Source organism: Impatiens glandulifera, chromosome 1 (assembly GCF_907164915.1).
Source record: "Impatiens glandulifera chromosome 1, dImpGla2.1, whole genome shotgun sequence".
Lineage (NCBI taxonomy): Eukaryota > Viridiplantae > Streptophyta > Magnoliopsida > Ericales > Balsaminaceae > Impatiens > Impatiens glandulifera.
In genome coordinates, this window is record NC_061862.1 from 159,502,136 (window position 1) to 159,521,631 (window position 19,496).

Here is a 19,496-nt window from a genome sequence, read left to right on the forward strand (position 1 = left end):
GAACACCATTCGGAGCTGCATTACTGACTGTCACAACCAATGTCTCCCAACTGTCGGGCAATGATCCCAAGAGCAATAAAGCTTGCAACTCATCTTCTAAGGTCATCTCCATCACTGACAATTGATTAATCAAGCTCTGGAACTCATTTAAATGCTCAGCAACACCTGCACCTTCTCTGAATTTCAGATTTACTAACTTTCGAATCAGAAACGCTTTGTTACCTGCTGTTTTCTGCTCATACAATGACTCCAGCTTCTTCCACAACTCATGTGCACTCTTCTCACTTGCTACATGGTGATACACGCTATCATCAAGCGACTGTCTAATTGTGCCGACCGCTTTCCGGTTCAATTTTGTCCAATCACTGTCCGACATATCTTTTGGCTTCGCACTATCTCCTTCAACCGGCTCATACAAGTCTTTACAGTAAAGGATATCCTCCATCTTGGATTTCCAAATCTGCCAGTTATTATTTGTCAACCTGATCATTGTGTTATTGCCTTCCATCTCAACCTACAAAAGCACTCTTCAAAATAAACCTAACAGCTCTGATACCACTTGTTGGGAATTTTGAAATGAAGATTACTTTTATACTGTAATCTAGCAATGTGAGATGGGTAAATGCTAGGTTATCCAAGCCTAAAATAGAAGATCAAGCACAGAACAAAACAACACCATATTTACGTGGAAAACCCTCTCAACCTGGAGGGTAAAAAACCACGGGGCCAACCAGCAAATTTCACTATAAGCAAGAGACAGATACAAATGTTCTTCTCAACTTTAAACCCAAAGTTGAGGCATACAAACAGAGAAAACCAGATTCATTCAGACTTAAGCTAGTCTAGATATAAGATAACAAGAGATTGAAACTTGAAGATGAAAATGTAAGAGATCTACTACCTCCTTCTCTTCTTCTTCCTCTGTTTCTTCTCCTCTGTTTCTTCTCTTCTTTTCAGAATGACTTCTCTCTCTAGAAGTGATAGAATGAGCAGCATTCTTAGGGTTTTGCTTGTTTTATTAAATGCCTAATTGGGCTAGACCTAAAGGCCCAACACAACTTGAATACCCACTTGTTCTTCAAAGTCTTCTTTCCTTTTGGAAGTTTCACCAAGTCATAAGTCTCGTTCTCTTGCAAGGAATTTATCTCTTCTTGCATTGCCACCGACCATTTGTTCTTGTTTTCATGAGACAATACTTCTTGATAGGTTTCTGGTTTTCCCCCGTCAGTCAACATCACATACTCATTGGGAGGATACCTAGTAGAAGGTTGTCTCTGCCTACTAGATCTTCTAATATGCTGATCATTAGGTGGCTCTAGAGAACTATCATCATCTTGTTCAGCTTCCTCTGTTGGCTCAGCATCAACAAGAGGAGTCTCATCAACCTCAACTTGGGCATTTTCCACATCATTGGGCTATGATTGTGGTGTTCGAATCCTACCATTATCAGGCAATTCCTTCTCCGTAGACTTCAACTTTTCTTTTTTCTCAAAGTCTTCAATGGTTTGATCTTCAAAAAATATCACATCTCTGCTTCTAATGAGTTTCTTGTTAACCGGATCCCAACATCGGTACCCAAATTCTCCGTGGCCATACCCAATAAAGATACACTGTCTCGTCTTGCTATCAAGCTTAGCTCTCTCATCTCGAGGAACATGAATAAACACTTTGCAATCAAAAACTCTCAAGTGATCATAATAGACGTCTTTACCTCTCCAAACTCTTTCTGGAATGTCGCCATCTAAAGGAGTTTAGGGTGAAAGATTTATCAGATCAACCGCTGTCTTCATTGCCTCTCCCCAAAAGGATTTTGGCAACTTAGCATGAGACAACATACACAAAATTATCTCATTGATAGACCTGTTCATCCTCTCTGCAACTCCATTCTATTGATGTGTTTTTGGCATAGTCTTCAAAAGCTTAATCCCATGACTTTTATAGTATTCCACAAATGGCCCTCTGTATTCGCCACCATTGTCCGAACGAACACATTTCAACTTCTTCATAGTGGGATTTCAAATATAGTGGGATTTCTAAAAGAGTAGAGGAAGCCAGAATGAAACTAGAGGAAATACAAAGCAAGGCACTAAGAGCCCCAAATCTACCTTATAACAGGGAAGAGGAAAAAGAGGCTCTTACGCGATTCAGAGACCTCTGTTCTAAAGAGGAAAGTTTTGCTAAGAAAAAATCTAGAGAAAATTGGCTTTTATTAGGAGACAAGAATACTTCTTTCTTCTATAAAAAATGTTCATCAAGGAATTTCAGAAATCAGGTCCTAAGGCTCACAAACTCAAATGGAGATGTTTTACAGGGACAAAAAGCAGTTCATGATGAAGCAATAAGTTTCTACAAAGAGCTGATTGGAACAGAAACTAGCACAACAATAGAGGACAACCGAAGATTGCTTCAATAGATTGTGCAAAGGAAAATCAGTGAAGAAAGTGGTAACAAATTGATTACAATAGTTAGTATGGAAGAAGTTAGAAAAGTTGTGTTTTCGATGAAAGGGGATAAAAGCCCAGGGCCAGATGGTTTCAACGCGAACTTCTTCAAAGAAAACTGGGAAATAGTGGGTAAAGATGTAAGCGAAGGGGTTTTGGAATTCTTCCAAAACAGGAAAATGTTGAAGCAATGGAACGTCACAGTGTTGAATTTGATTCCTAAGAATTCAATTCCGGAAAAAATTCAAGACTTTCGTCCTATTTCATGTTGCAATGTTATTTATAAAATTATTTCAAAAATTATTTCGCAACGTTTGAAAACAGTTATTGATAAACTTGTAGGATTAGGGCAATCAGCATTTATTCCCAAACGCTCTATTTCCCATAACATCCTACTCATGCAGAGCTTATTGAATGGATATGGAAAGAAAAACATATCGCCACGTGTGGCTTTCAAAATTGACATTAAAAAAGCTTTTGACTCGATCAGATGGGGATCAATCCACGAATTCCTCCTTGCTGCAGGTTTTCCAATTATTTTCATTGATTGGATTATGCAATGTGTTTTCACTCCTCACTTTGTTGTGAGCGTGAATGGTATTCATGGAGGCTTTTTCAAGGGTGAAAGGGGAGTAAGGCAAGGAGACCCTATATCTCCTTACTTATTCGTCTTAATAATGGAAATTCTTGACTGCATTTTAAAAATGCTTCTAAGAAGTCATCATTTCAAATTTCACCCGTACTGCAAAGAAGAAGCAATAACCCATATATATTTTGCAGATGATCTATTTTTTGTGGCTTATGCGGATGTTGAATCTGTTAGTATAATCAAAGAAGCTCTAACAATCTTTTCGAGTATTACAGGTCTATACATTAATGAGGACAAAAGTCGGGCTTTCTATGGAGGGGTTAATGAAGAAAGGAAAGAAAACATTTTCAATATTATGGGAATCAAGGAAGGTGAACTACCAGTGAAATACCTTGGAGTACCCCTGTCATCAAAACAACTCCGATACAATCACTTTAGACAACTAGTAGAAAAGGTTAGAAATTCTGTTTTGGGTTGGGCTACGAAAAAACTGTCTTATGCAGGTAGAATCGAGCTCGTTAAAAGAGTCATTTTTGGAATTATTGGCTACTGGGCACAACAGATAGTCATCCCAAAGAAAGTAATGGCTGAACTCGATAGAATCATGAGAGACTACATATGGGGAACACATGGTAGAGGAGGAAAAAAAGTCAAATGGGAGGATGTTTGCACTCCCATAGAAGAAGGAGGACTAGGAATAAAAAGTTGTGTTGAATGGAACAAAGCCCTCACCATCAAGAGCTTATGGGAGTTGGAGCAAAAAGCGGACTCCCTATGGATCAAATGGGTGCATACAAGATTTATGAAAGAAGAGCAGAGTATCTGGACACTAAGCATCAACGAAAGAATGGCATGGTCATTGAAGAAAATCCTAAAAACAAGAAAAAATGCCTTTCAAATGGTGAAAACCACAATTGGAAATGGAAGAGGGATACTATTCTGGCATGATCCTTGGCTGGATAATATTCCCATTATATTCAAAGAAGAAATGCAAGGAAACAGAGTTAGAAGAGAATACATCAAGTACTCATTTAGAGACGTATATGAAGGTAGATGTGATTCACTTTTGAGGCGTATTCCAGAAGGTGATAGAATCCTAAACCTAATGAGGCAGAAGCAACTCAATGAAAATAATGATGAAATAAGCTGGAAAACAGAAAGCAATGAGAAGTTTATTACAGGAAAGGCATGGGAAATTGTTAGAACAAGAGGACAGGAGGTAGATTGGCATAATGTGGTATGGTCTCCAAAGATTATTCATCGTCACCAATTTATTCTCTGGCTGGTATACAGGAAAAGGTTGACAACAAAAGACAGAATTTGAAAATATATAAACATTCCTGATATCAACTGTGTCCTATGTTCGGGAGTTGAGGAAAGCATAAACCATTTATTTGGGGAATGCTCTTTTGTAATACAAATCTGGAGGATGTATGCTGCAAACATGAACATCATCAACTTTCCAAGAATATGGGAAGAAATCCAAGAGTGGATGAAGAATAAAGCAAAAGGAAGATCCTTCTATGTAAGTATGTTTAAATGCTACTTTGGAGCAGTAATCTACAATATCTGGAAAGAAAGAAATTCAAGAACTCACAGTGGAAGAAGTAGAACCGCTGAAGATATTTGGAGAGATATAACTTCAGATGGAAATGCACTCATTCAATCCTGGAGAGGAATCGAAAGGAATGAAGAGAATAGAAAGCTCTGCCATATATGGGATATTTCGTTTGAGAAGGTCACAAGTAGAATAAAAGTAAAAACGTTGTAGGCGCTAATTGATTATTGTTATTGTCTGTAATTCAATTATTGTTTCATTGTCAAATCTAGAAATTGTCTAGATCTGATCTTAAACTTTTGTATTTTTTTCCCTCTTTTGGGTTTTTTTAATGAAATGGCACTAAGCTGTTTTCCCAAAAAAAAAAAAAAACTTCTTCACAGTTTCTCTCTCCACTTCAGCGTGAAACAACTTGAAGTAATCCAATGCTTGATCTTTAGTATTCAAGAAATATGCCCACACCTTCCTTGAGCAATCATCGATAAAAGTGATGTAATAATGAGCACCACCTAAAGTCAAGGAATCCATAAAACATATGTCTGTGTGAACCATATCTAGGATATTGGGCTTCCTAGATGGAGAGAAACTTTTGAAGGAAACTCTATGTTGCTTACCAACTAAGCAATCTGTGCATGTCTTCAAATCTGTGGACTTTAAGCCCTGGAGATCGATTGTCTTGGAGAGAACTTGCATGCCATTCTGACTTAAGTGACCAAGTCTCTTATGCCAAAGCTGTGCTGAACAATCATTAACTGCATTTGCTTCTCCCCCGTAAGACTTAGTCTCTGTCACATAAAGAGAACCGACCTTCTTTCCTTTGGCTATCACCAAAGACCCCTTAGTGAGTTTCCATTTTCCTTCACCAAAGTAACTATGATAGCCCTCATCATCAAGAATACCAGTAGAGATCAAATTCATCCGAATATCAGGAACATGTCGAACATTCTTCAAAAGTAGTTTGCACGAAGTGTTAGTATCCAAACAGACATCTCCTTTTCCAACAATCTTACACGTAACATGGTTTCCCAACGTCACTGAACCAAACTGTCCACTAGTGTAAGAAGCAAATATATCACAACGATTGGTGACATGATAAGAAGCACCTGAATCTACCACCCATTGTATATCTTGAGAAACAAGGTTGATACTATCATTGTCGTAAACAATATCGATGTCGTTACTGTTGGAATTTTTAAACTAATTCTATAAATTCCATTAATGAATGGAAATTAGAATATGGATAATAAAATCAAATCAAATTCACATGAAATTCAAACGTGAATTAAAGGGTGAAATTTGATCCAAATGTATAATTTAAATCAATTAATTTAAATTAATTGATCTAAAATGCCTTGATGACCAATTAACAAAATGTTGTTAATTTGTAGTGTAACTTACATGAGTTTGTTATTATTATTATTATTATTTGTTATGATAATTTATATTATTATTAACAAATTGGAAAACCATGTAATGTTAGTATTGAATTGTAAATGCCTTAATTGTTTTGGCAAACAATTACTCTATAATGAAGAGAAAAACGTTAAGGTAATGAAGAGGCAGATAATGCCAACCGTTGGATCAAATGATGATTTTATTTAATGGTTTAACTTTCAACAATATAAGACCTCTCATCTCTAATCAAAAATAACTTCTTCATTTTCATTCTTTCTCACTCTAGAATTCCAAAAGTCTTTTTCTTGTTTTGTGAGTGTTCTTCGAGTTCTGTATTCGATTTTTCCGTTGAAACCCGGTGATAGTTCAGGTACTTTATCAAGTTCGTTGTGTAGTGATTTCGGTGCTGAATCACTACTAGATTCGTTGTACCCTGGGAGACAGCCATCTGTGATAAGCTCTAGCACATGGGGAGACGGTGGAACTGTTTTAAGGGAAATGTGTCTAACACATGCCTCGAATCAACCATCAAATACGGTGATATTGTTCTTCATATATTTTATTTATTTCATGTATTTGTAACATCATTATATATATATTTCTGTTATTTTTCAAGACAAGATTTCTAACAGTTACCACCCACATCTGCAACCTTACTACTTCCATCTTGCTTATTCTCCTTTTGTTCCCGCTTCAAAGATCTGCACTGATATTTCTTGTGTCCTGGCTTGCCATAATAATAACATGTAATCTCTTTTCTCGAGCTGAATGTTCCCCGTGACCTATCTGAACTGCCACTGCGATTCTTTGGAGTTTTACTTTTTTACTTCTACCCCTTTTCTCAGTCACGAACACCTGACTTGGAGTCGAGAAGCCCTGTTCTTTTCTTCTAGCCTCTTCATTCATCACGCTCTCTTTCATCATTTTCAAAGTGAGCTTACCTTGTGGAACAGAATTGGTAATTGAAACCACAAGTGTTTCACAACTATCAGGCAGAGAATTAATCAAACACATAGCATGAAGCTCATCATCAAATTTCATTCCTATCGCAGCCAACTCATTTAGAATCCCTTGAAAAGCATTTAGATGCTCAGACATAGAAGACCCATCTTGATATTTCAACGAGCAAAACTTCCTAAATAGAAATGCTCTGTTTTGAGTGTTGTTCTTCTCATACAGTTCACTCAAAATAGTCCACACCTTATAAGCATTAACTTCAATAGCCACATGCTGATACACACTGTTGTCAACCCATTGCCTGATTTTACCAACTGCCTTTTTGTTCAGCTTCTTCCAATCTGCATCTGTCATAGCCTCTGGTTTGCCTTTATCATCCAAAATAGTGTCTTCATAATCATAATTACACAATAAGTCCTCCATCCGTGACTTCCAGATTGTGTAATTGGTGGCTGTGAGTTTGATCATCGTTCCATTACTGCTCAACGATTCTTCCATTTGAATTATACAAGAATCACCACCAAACGAACTCAGCTCTGATACCACTTGTTGGAGAAATCGAATAATAGCACCTGTTTAGCAATTCAGAAATAAACAAGCTACAACAAGGCCTAACAATTCTTTTTCCCTTTTGTGTAATCAAATAGGCAGCCAAAACAATTGAGCATCAAACAATCAAACAATCAAAGAAACAGAGAACAGGACACCAAGATTTTACGTGGAAAACTCAAATTAGGTAAAAACCACGGGACACTTCGGTCACTTAAATCATCCACTATATCAAATGGGTATACAATGTAGTTCAATACAAGCCTAAAGGTAATCTAACAGAATTTATCAATTGACCTCATCCTAACTTGTCATTCACATACATTATCATCATCACTAAAGATGGCTAACCAAATGGAGAAGAGATAAAGGAAATCAGAAGAAGAATTTGCTGCTGTAATGGAGGAATTGCTGATTCAATGGAGGAAGAACTGCTGGAAGAGAGAGAGAGAAAAAACCACCCAAAAACTGCTGTGTTTTTTTTTCTTAATTAAATATGCCCTAATGGGCTTTATTAATTTGTTAGACCCAGCTGCCAAATGAGCTGACCCAACATTAAGTGTGGGAGAATGTTGGAAAAAATGGAATGATCGAAGCACTCCAAACAATATTAAACAATATTAGTTCAAGCTGAAAGTCAAGCATGGCATTGCTAAAATCAAATGTTTTATTATCCTTATTCTTGCAACTATCAAGAAGAAATGAATATGCAACCGATGACACTTCTTTGAGTTTATTAGAATTTAATTTTATGTAGTTGTGTTCTATTTTCTTTTTGTTTCTTTTAAATACTTTTTACCTTCACAACAATTTTCTCATTAATGAAAAGTTTACCTTTTATTAAAAAATTATTTGAAGTGGGGCGAAAAGATTCGCTCACAAAGGATGTGACGCACTCGTCAGCCTTAGATGGACTAGACAAAGAGCGCAACTCATGGATGCGAGAGCTCAGAGGACTGTTTTTCAAGGAGAATCTTGAAGTACGGTTCTCTAACATCAGCAAATGCAAGTGGAGGTGTGTAGCCATCAATTACTCGTATCGCGTTAGCAGAGTTAGCTTGATCTGATGGTTTAGTTTTTGAAACCACTGCTTTATCTTCCTCGGAACTTCACTAGCTTCCCTATTCTCTTAGCTACTTGCCTCGGGTATTTCCACAACAACGGATAAAACTACAACGGATAGTAGCATCGGGTGTTAGGCCTGCTTCCCATTCATTTATTTTAATGGATATTTTTCGGCCGTAGGGCACATTGCTTTTATTTCTGTAATAGAGGCGTTGTAATAGGCGCGCTTGGCTAACGAATAAAAACCTTGGTCCGCTTTTTGTCTAGTTTTAGGAATCACTTACTTCAAGCGTCGAAAGGATAAACAAAGGAAAAATCAATTGAAAATAGAAATAAAGGAAAGTAATATGCGAATAACTTTCTCCTATTAAAAGGGTGTGAAAGGAAATTAAACCTTTCAATAGAATAGTAGTGAATTATTGACAACAAAATCTACCTTCAATTGTACTAATTTTAATTTCTAAGAGGATATCAAAATATGTTTTAAATGAAAGTTAACATTTTTTGTATGGCGTTGTATCACTCCCTAACTTAAGTCCTGTTCTCTTTAACAATATTGTTTATATTAGAATTGGTACTAAATACAATAAAGAAAATTAACACGGTTTTGAATTTTGATCATATATATATATATATATATGTATACATATGTTATTTATTTGAACTATTTTATCTTAAGATCTCTTTAATCTAGTACACAAAACTCCACTATAGTCTCTTCAGTTAATTTGTGTTTGTGTTGTTTCTTCCTTGGACTTAGTTTTCTCATCAACAGCTTCTTCAACCTTTGCCCGTTTGGGAGCTGCATCTTCTTCCGAACCAACTTCATCTTCAGGTTCTTCTTCCTCCTCTGCAGCTTCCTCGTTAACATTTTCTGCATCAGCAATGACCATCTGCATATCCCTATTCACCTGCAACAATGGACAACAATTATAATTTATAAGTCTAGTCCCCCAGCGATTCATCACTAATGGTTAAACAAATAAATACCTGCGGGTTTTGAAGGAATTCAGCAATGTCATTTGTACATGAGGGGCACTTCATTACGATCTTCTGAGTGCGAAGGCTACGCCCACTAGCAGTTGAACGTTCTCTGATGAACTTCTTCCCAGAAAACTTATCTTCCAAACACCCTTTGCAGAAGGTGCAAGAACAAGGAGTCATCACGGGAGAAACCATCAACTCTTTACATAAACGGCAACACAGCTCTGCAAATTACAAGTCAGCCAAACTTAGATGAATGTTAACCAAAATATTATTGCAAACACTGAGATGAATATCAAATTTCAAACCTTTCTTATCCTTATTCTTTGCCTGACCACCAGCAGTTCCTTTACCTTTACCTTTAACTTTACTTCCTTCATTAGAAGCAGATTTCTTTTGGGTAACAGGTGGAGGTTTTGTCCACTTCCATTTACCATCTTCATTCTAAGGGATATCCATAAAAGTCAATATCAAATGAAACTTAAGTAAATTAAATAAATGAATGGATGAATTTACCCACATCATAATCCCACATAGGGCTTTCTTTCCTCTCGAAAACATCTGTAGCATCTTCCAGCTCGGGTATATCAGGGAGAGCCCTCACCACATCTCCTCGTCCATCACTGAAGTGTCACAAGGCATGTGTCATTACAATTGATTCTATTTAAGGAACAAGAACAGATATGTGACTATAGATAACTAACCTTGACCATGGTGCAGGTTCGTTATCGCATCTAACAAACAAGTACCGGCAGACCTTGAAACCCTGTAATTGGAATGTAAACTTCAATTAATATAGACACACTTTCATTGAAGAAAAAAAGTCAAATCTTGTGTCTTTTAGATTCATACCTGTTTTCTCTTCTTTCGCCAGCATTTTTCAACCCTGTAGATTCCATCATATCTTAACCCCTTAATACCCTTTTCTGGATTGTTTACTGGAGCATATGAAGATCGTTTTTCTTTATGAGACCTAACCAGAAACATATCAGTGAAATTTAACATTCTGATTTCATCTTAATAAATAATACATGATATTATTAGGAAGGAATTAAGTTCTTACCTAATGACTCGAACAGGATTGTGTTTCTTGAATTCTTGATCACTTGACTGGTCCTTATTTGTCCGTTTGTTTCCAGTTAGATCTCTTCCACCGCTGTGTATAATACAGAAAGAATGTTAAAAATAAATAACAGAAAGGCATCAGCTTTGAAAGACATTAGATGTATGAGAAAGCATTAACCTTCTAGTATAAAGGAACCATTCTCCATCATCCTCATATCCACCAGAAAGCACAACAGATTGTGCTCCGTATTTGGATTGACCACTAATGCCACTGTCAGCAATATGAGGGAGATGAACACCCCATTGTCTGCATTCTAAGCGAAACTCCCAACCACGACCGACCAAAACCCATGTATTATCTATAGGATCATTCTCGGCAAGAATTGATCCAAAATGGTCTGGTGGTACTGTCACAAATATCCTCCCACTTGAAGCATTTCCTTTGTCAGCCCGTTTTGCTCTATAAGAATCCGAAGGTTCCTTTCCCATCTTTGCAAGTTTCTCCTCTTCCGACGAGGAGGTTTTGCAAACCATATATAGTGATAGAAGTTGAGTGATGGAAGTCATTGACAGTCAGTGCATGTATATATAGTGATAGAAGTAAGAAGAAGGGAAGGGTAAATATGGAAATAAATTTGAATTTGTTTTTCAATTAAACTTCAGATTGCATTTTTAATTTGTCACATTAATGATATAACTTTTTATAAAAAAAAAAAAAAAAAGATTTCTTTCTAAATAAATCACTTTGCATTTATAATGAGTTTATCTAAAAAAAGAAAAAAAATCTTAATAGAAATTAAATTTGAAATTTTTTATGTTACCATTTTTTAATTTGATATTTTTTATAAGAATCACCAAAAAAAAAAAAGTCAAGGATTACTTAAATTTGATATATTGATTTTTTTAATATTATCAAAATATATTGGCAATTTGTGATAAGATTTCTTAAATAATAATAAAAAATCTATTTGTTGACCTTATAACTGTAATATTCAAGCAATCTGATCTTCAGATTTCTGAAATAAGAAAAAAAAAATATTTGTTTCTTAATTTATTACTCATTCATATTTTATTCAAGAATTTGTTTAATTTATTTTTTAATTAAAAATAATTAGCATGAGACATCCTAATAATCAAAACTATACTAAATTAAGATATAATAAAATATATATATATATATATATATTGTTTGAAAACACTTGAAATTTAAGTAAAATAAGTTATTAAAAATGGACACAATTAGCGTGAGCCTAGAGATGGCAATGGGTACCCATATGTCCGATATCTGTGGGTACCCGATAATCGGGTTCGGGTATTTTAAATCGGATTCGGGGTCGGGGTCGGGCATGGGGAGAGGGAGAAGGTACCCGGTCGGGTAAGGGGTCGGGGATGGGGAGTGTGCGAAACCCTAACCCGATACCCGGTTATATTAATATTATTGATTTTTTTTTATTAAAGTTTAATGTGTGACTTTTCAAAAATGCTTCATCATTGTAAATGTATAATAAATATGCATCATTTAATTTGATCTTATCCACACTTCACTCCAACCATAGTCATAAATACACTACACTCAATTTTAATTATTTTATATTCCCAAAACAATATTTCTCTACATAACTTCAATTTTTATTTTAATAACAAAATATTACTCTCTCTCATAATTTTTCATATTCAATCTCTAGTTTTTTTTTCAAGGTTCATTCTACTTTTATTCCACTCTAGTTTATCTTCTTCAAGATTTACAAAAAATATGAGGTAGGTAAGTAATGGTTTTATTTTTATTTTTAATATTTTGATATTACTAATGTTAAAATTATTTATTAAAGTTGTGTTTCTTTTTTTTAACTTTATAATCTTATAAATAATTTAATCGGGTAATAGGGTACCCGTTGGGGATCGGGTACCCGACGAATCGGGGATGGGTATAGAAGTAGAGATACCCGTCGGGTTCGGATTCGGGGTCAGGTAGTGAAATAAAAATCGGGTTCGGGGATGGGTACTTTACTACCCGTCGGGTAGGGTACCCGTTGCCATCCGTGAGCCTAATTTCAGTTTATCAAAAGTGAAATCGGTTTGTTTGATTTTGGATTTGTTTAAATATTTTTAAAAATTTTGTTTTATTTGAAATTTGTTTAAGATAAATTATTAAAAATATATATTTATATTTAATAAAAATAATATAAAAATATTTTAATTGATAAATTAAGTGATTTTATCTATTAAAATTATAATAATATAAAAGAGAAATATTTTTTAAAAAAATCCAAAATCAAAATAGCTCTTAAATCAACCTCGAAATATAGCATAAAATATGTTTTCTTTAAATTGACGGACTTGTCAAAGTTAGCAACGGTCCAAGCATTCAAGTGCCCTAACCCATTTTTTTTTTATTATATTATTCTATTTTTTTCAATAAAATTATAAATATAATAGCTTAAACAAATAATTATATCTTTATAGCTATCAGAACTAGGGTTAGATATACGTTAAATTTTTATTCTCGCGGCATATTGTAATGAAAGTTTCAATAAGTCACAATTAGATCCAGTAATTTGAGTTTGGTGAACTTACAAAAAAAAAAAAAAAAAAAAAATAGAATGGGCTTACAAATATAATTACAAAATTATATATAAAATGATAAAAGTAAATTTTGTATATTTTTTAAATTAGATAAAAAAAAATTGTGAATAATTTTTTTTTAAAAATTGAAAGATAATGTCACATTTATACCGTAACAAAAGTTTTTTTCATAGGGCCCCTTATACAAGTAACATACGATAATACTTTCACATAAGTAAGTAAATAAATTTTGATTATGCTGAAATGTTAATGATAGTTGTGTGAAACTAATTATTGAAATAAAAAATAAAAAATAAAAAATAATTAATATATTTATAATTTTTAAATGTTATTTTGGTATTTTATATATATACTAGCATTTAGCCCGTACATTTGCACGAGTAATAATATAAAAAATCGTGAAAAAAATTACGGATAACATTTTAATTTTATTTTTAACCGTTTTAAGTTTATGGGTGGGTCAACCCACAATCCGACCCAAAAATCTATTTACTCAACATCATTATATATTAACTAGTTAAAAAGTTGAACTTATATTAATATTAAAACGTCTCGCGTTTATCAAATTTGATATTGAATTTAAAATATAAAGTCTTTGTAGCCTAGTTGGTTAAAGAGTTGTACTTGTTTAGTTATGTTGCAAATTTGAAACATACCTCTAGCATTTTTATTTTATTTTTAACCGTTTTAAATTTAAAACGGGTCAACCCACAATCCGACCCAAGTATCCAAATTAATCACAGCTCTCGACCCGGCAATCCGGACACTTTAAAAATTAAGCATCATTATATATATAGATTAGTTAGTTAAAAAGTTGAACTTATATTAATATTAAAACGTCCCGCGTTTATCAAATTTGGTGTTGAATTTAAAATATAAAGTCTCTGTAGCCTAGTTGGTTAAAGAGTTGTACTTGTTTTGTTAGGTTGCAAGTTCGAAACATACCTCTAGCATTTTTAATTTTATTTTTAACCGTTTTAAATTTAAAAACGGGTCAACCCACAATCTGACCCAAGTATCCAAATTAACCACAACTCTCGACCCGGCAATCCGGACACTTTAAAAATTAAGCATCATTATATATATATATATATTAGTTAGTTAAAAAGTTGAACTTATATTTTAATATTAAAACGTCCCTCGTTTATCAATTTTCGTGTTGAATTTAAAATATAAAGTCTTTGTAGCCTAGTTGGTTAAAGAGTTGTACTTGTTTTGTTAGGTTGCAAGTTCGAAACATACCTCTAGCATTTTTAATTTTAATTTTAACCATTTTAAATTTAAAAACGGGTCAACCCACAATCCGACCCAACTATCCAAATTAACCACAGCTCTTGACCCGGCAATTCGGACACTTTAAAAATTAAGCATCATTATATATATATATATTAGTTAGTTAAAAAGTTAAACTTATATTAATATTAAAACGTCTCGCGTTTATCAAATTTGGTATTGAATTTAAAATATAAAGTTTTTGTATCCAAGTTGGTTAAAGAGTTGTACTTGTTTTGTTAGGTTGCAAGTTCGAAACATACCTCTAGCATTTTTAATTTTATTTTTAACTGTTTTAAATTTAAAAACGGGTCAACCCACAATTCGACCCAAGTATCCAAATTAACCACAGCTCTCGACCCGGCAATCCGGACACTTTAAAAACTAAGCATCATTATATATATAGATTAGTTAGTTAAAAAGTTGAACTTATATTAATATTAAAACGTCCCGCGTTTATCAAATTTGGTGTTGAATTTAAAATATAAAGTATTTGTAGCCTAGTTGGTTAAAGAGTTGTACTTGTTTTGTTAGGTTGCAAGTTCGAAACATACCTCTAGCATTTTTAATTTTATTTTTAACCATTTTAAATTTAAAAACGGGTCAACCCACAATCCGACCCAACTATCCAAATTAACCACAGCTTTCGACCCGGCAATTCGGACACTTTAAAAATTAAGCATCATTATATATATATATATATATATATATTAGTTAGTTACAAAGTTAAACTTATATTAATATTAAAACGTCTCGTGTTTATCAAATATGGTATTGAATTTAAAATATAAAGTCTTTGTAGCCTAGTTGGTTAAAGAGTTGTACTTGTTTTGTTAGGTTGCAAGTTCGAAAAATATCTCTAGCATTTTTAATTTTATTTTTAACTGTTTTAAATTTAAAAACGGGTCAACTCACAATTCGACCCAAGTATCCAAATTAACCACAACTCTCGACCCGGCAATCCAGACACTTTAAAAATTAAGCATCATTATATATATAGATTAGTTAGTTAAAAAGTTGAACTTATATTAATATTAAAACGTCCCGCGTTTATCAAATTTGGTGTTGAATTTAAAATATAAAGTATTTATAGCCTAGTTGGTTAAAGAGTTGTACTTGTTTTGTTAGGTTGCAAGTTCGAAACATACCTCTAGCTTTTTTAATTTTATTTTTAACCGTTTTAAATTTAAAAACCGGTCAACCCACAATCCGACCCAAGTATCCAAATTAACCACAGCTCTCAACCCGGCAATTCGGACATTTTAAAAATTAAGCATTATTATATATATATATATATATATATATTAGTTAGTTAAAAAGTTAAACTTATATTAATATTAAAACGTCTCGCGTTTATCAAATTTGGTATTGAATTTAAAATATAATGTCTTTGTAGCCTAGTTGGTTAAAGAGTTGTACTTGTTTTGTTAGGTTGCAAGTTCGAAACATATCTCTAGCATTTTTAATTTTATTTTTAACCGTTTTAAATTTAAAAACGGGTCAACCCACAATCCGACCCAAGTATCCAAATTAACCACAGCTTTCGACCCGGCAATTCGGACACTTTAAAAATTAAGCATTATTATTATATTGATATATAGATTAGTTAGTTAAAAAGTTGAACTTATATTAATATTAAAATGTCCCGCGTTTATCATATTTGGTGTTGAATTTAAAATATAAAGTCTTTGTAGCCTAGTTGGTTAAAGAGTTGTACTTGTTTTGTTAGGTTGCAAGTTCGAAACATACCTCTAGCATTTTTAATTTTATTTTTAACCGTTTTAAATTTAAAAACGGGTCAACCCACAATCCGACCCAAGTATCCAAATTAACCACAGCTCTCGACCCGGCAATCCGGACACTTTAAAAATTAAGCATCATTATATATATATATATATTAGTTAGTTAAAAAGTTGAACTTATATTTTAATATTAAAACGTCCCGCGTTTATCAAATTTCGTGTTGAATTAATAATATAAAGTATTTGTAGCGTAGTTGTTTAAAGAGTTGTATTTGTTTTGTTAGGTTGCAAGTTCGAAACATACCTCTAGCATTTTTAATTTTATTTTTAACCGTTTTAAATTTAAAAACGGGTCAACCCACAATCCGACCCAACTATCCAAATTAACCACAGCTCTCGACCCGGCAATTCGGACACTTTAAAAATTAAGCATCATTATATATATATATATATATTAGTTAGTTAAAAAGTTGAACTTATATTAATATTAAAACGTCTCGCGTTTATCAAATTTGGTATTAAATTTAAAATATAAAGTCTTTGTAGCCTAGTTGGTTAAAGAGTTGTACTTGTTTTGTTAGGTTGCAAGTTCGAAACATATTTCTAGCATTTTTAATTTTATTTTTAACCGTTTTAAATTTAAAAACGGGTTAACCCACAATCCGACCCAAGTATCCAAATTAACCACAGCTCTCGACCCGGCAATCCGGACACTTTAAAAATTAAGCATCATTATATAGATATATAGATATCCAAATTTTGAAAATCTCATGCCTATACCGTATTTATAATTTCGATAAAAATGTCATATTTTACCATTTTTATTGATATACCGAATAAAACGATATTTTTAATATTTTGCGGTACGATATTCTCGATATACTAAAAATATTAATAATTTAAAAAAAAAAATTACAAACTTGATGCAACTCAATTATGTTTTGGATAGATTAAATTGGAATATGATAATAAAAAACAATGTTGGGCCAAAGCGTAGCCCAATGGATTCGAGACTTTAATGGGTCGTACCATTAAAGTTTTAGGACCTCAATGGGCTTTCTTTTATAGTACATGAGAAGTTATATGCTTATAGCACAACCCAAGAAGGTTTACAAACATAACCAAAACAATTAATTATAACTTTGTTTGAAAAAAAAATGAACTTATAAGTAGATGATAGCATTCTTATAGTCATGCTTTGGATTCAAAGCCATATACAAGATGTAAAGAAAAGAAAGGGTTTTTTGTCTATAAGAAAGGAAACATCTTGAATGAATCATAATTGTGCTCAAGATAGTAATTACTAACCTTTTTTCAGTCGTTTGCATGACAAATTAACCAATGATGGTGATGACCCAAGTGGCAGTCTAAGGTCCAAGTTAGTGGTATGTGGAGTCGTCACTCTAGAAGGGTTTCTTATATTCAACCATTTACCAGCTATGGCTGTACTCTTCCTTCTAGGATCATTCAAATGGTTATGGAACCCTATGCATTGAAGCTGTCCAGGTCCAAGTGGACTAACAGATACAGAGTTTTTCCTTTTCTTTTTCAGCACTTCATACATTATCTTCTCATCTTTCCCCTGATATTGATCTCCACCAACCAACTTCAAACAATCAACAAGAAAAATCAGTTTCAGATGAATGGAAAGGAAAGGAAAGGAAAGAGATACCTCCTGTTTGCCAAGAACATGATCCATGGACCCTTTTCTGGATTCTAGAAGAAACCCTAAGAACTCTTTCATTTTGACTATTTTCTCTTCTGATTTCTTTAATCTAGTAAAAGCCTCAACACTTCTCTCTTCAGCTAATCTCCTAGTCTTTCTTGATTCATTCAACTCCAGTTTTCCATCTATCATAGCTAATTCCATCTGATCCACTATAGCCAAAAGTTGAAGAATTGGTTCAGCTGCTAATTCAGCCTTCAGGCATTTGACATACTCAATCATTGGTGTACACAGATGTTTAGCTAGTTCATGAATCATGTCTTCTACACCTTCCTCTACTGAACTAAGTACTTCACCTATTCGCTTACATGCATCTTGAAGGATCTTTACAGTGACAGGAAGTGTGGAATGAGTTTGATCTGATTGACAAACTGCAGCTATAAATGTAAAGGCTTTTTGGAAGAACCTCAGGATGGAATCCCTATTATCTGCAAGAGTCTGAAGGATGTCATTCTGGCTAGAGTTAACTTGAGTTTCAATTCCTTTAAGGATATAAATTAGTCGTGTTAGCTGCAGTTTCTGTCTATTTCTAAGATCTTCTGCAATAATGGATGCTTGAGTTCCATAGCATATTTCCTGATAATATATGAACTAGGTATTTAGCTAATCTCTTCTTGAACAGATCAGGTATCAACTATCAAGCATTTGCAAATCAAGGAAGAAAGTAGAAACTAAACAAAAACGGATTCATCTAAGCATACTTGATAACTTTTCTCTTTTCCACTTGAAGCCGAATGTGATTTTACCTCCATCTCCATTTCTAGATCGTTCATCCTGCTATCCTGCCAGAAAATCAGATGATACTAAATATAATACATGTAAGGAGGTCTACGAAATACGTTCATTTTTGCACAAGTGTTATTACTTGAGAATTTGAATCATGTTTCGTCAAAATTGTGTTGAATCTTCCTTCATCCGCCATTTCCTCAGTTTTCAGACCAACTAGCTTCACCAATGGAATAGCTAGAGACGCGAATACATCCTCAGCCTGCAAAATTAAGAGAACCGCAGAGAAACTAGGTTAAAACGCTTGAAGATTGAAGAAACAAAACAAAAAACCTAATCAGAAGTAAAGAGATCTGAAACTTCGTCTCCTTGCCATGAGAACAAAACGATTGGAAGAGATATAGTTCCATTACTTCAGTCAAGCCGGTCTTGATCTGCGACTTCAGCTGATTGAATGCGTTCTGCACTTGACGGTGACGATAGATAATATGTGCCAGTTTTCGCCGGAGCTCCATTGACGACGAAGATTGCGGTTGAGAATGAGAACTTCGGTAGTTCAGGCGATTGACGATCATTGTTTTGGCGGGAAGGAAAAAGATGATCAGATTTGCAATAACCATGAAAACACTATAAATACTGTTTAGTTGTAAAGTTGTAAGGGGGTTATTACAAATTTAATTTAAGTTTAGGGGTATGCTTATCTTTTTTTGTTAGGCCTTCATGAATTAAATTATTTATTAAAATATTTTAAAATTAAATATCTTACTCATGTTATCCAAATAACATTATATAAACAAAGTTCAAATTAATTTTTAGGCAAAATTTACATGCCTCTTAATTACTT

The 19,496-nt window shown here is 33.6% G+C and overlaps 2 protein-coding genes across 2 annotated transcripts; both read right to left on the minus strand.

Moving 5' to 3' along the window:
- Positions 1 to 9,273: 9,273 nt before the first annotated feature.
- LOC124913391 (E3 ubiquitin-protein ligase ORTHRUS 2-like) lies at positions 9,274 to 11,170 on the minus strand. The gene is made up of 8 exons (XM_047453975.1): positions 10,782 to 11,170; positions 10,602 to 10,694; positions 10,391 to 10,511; positions 10,243 to 10,304; positions 10,059 to 10,161; positions 9,847 to 9,982; positions 9,545 to 9,762; positions 9,274 to 9,465 (listed from the first exon to the last, which is right to left on the minus strand). The coding sequence occupies exons 1-8, from the start codon at positions 11,168 to 11,170 to the stop codon at positions 9,274 to 9,276; spliced, it is 1,314 nt and encodes a 437-aa protein (XP_047309931.1).
- A 6,333-nt stretch (positions 11,171 to 17,503) lies between these two features.
- LOC124913398 lies at positions 17,504 to 19,227 on the minus strand. The gene is made up of 5 exons (XM_047453983.1): positions 19,066 to 19,227; positions 18,792 to 18,914; positions 18,628 to 18,708; positions 17,873 to 18,502; positions 17,504 to 17,806 (listed from the first exon to the last, which is right to left on the minus strand). The coding sequence occupies exons 1-5, from the start codon at positions 19,225 to 19,227 to the stop codon at positions 17,504 to 17,506; spliced, it is 1,299 nt and encodes a 432-aa protein (XP_047309939.1).
- Positions 19,228 to 19,496: the final 269 nt, after the last annotated feature.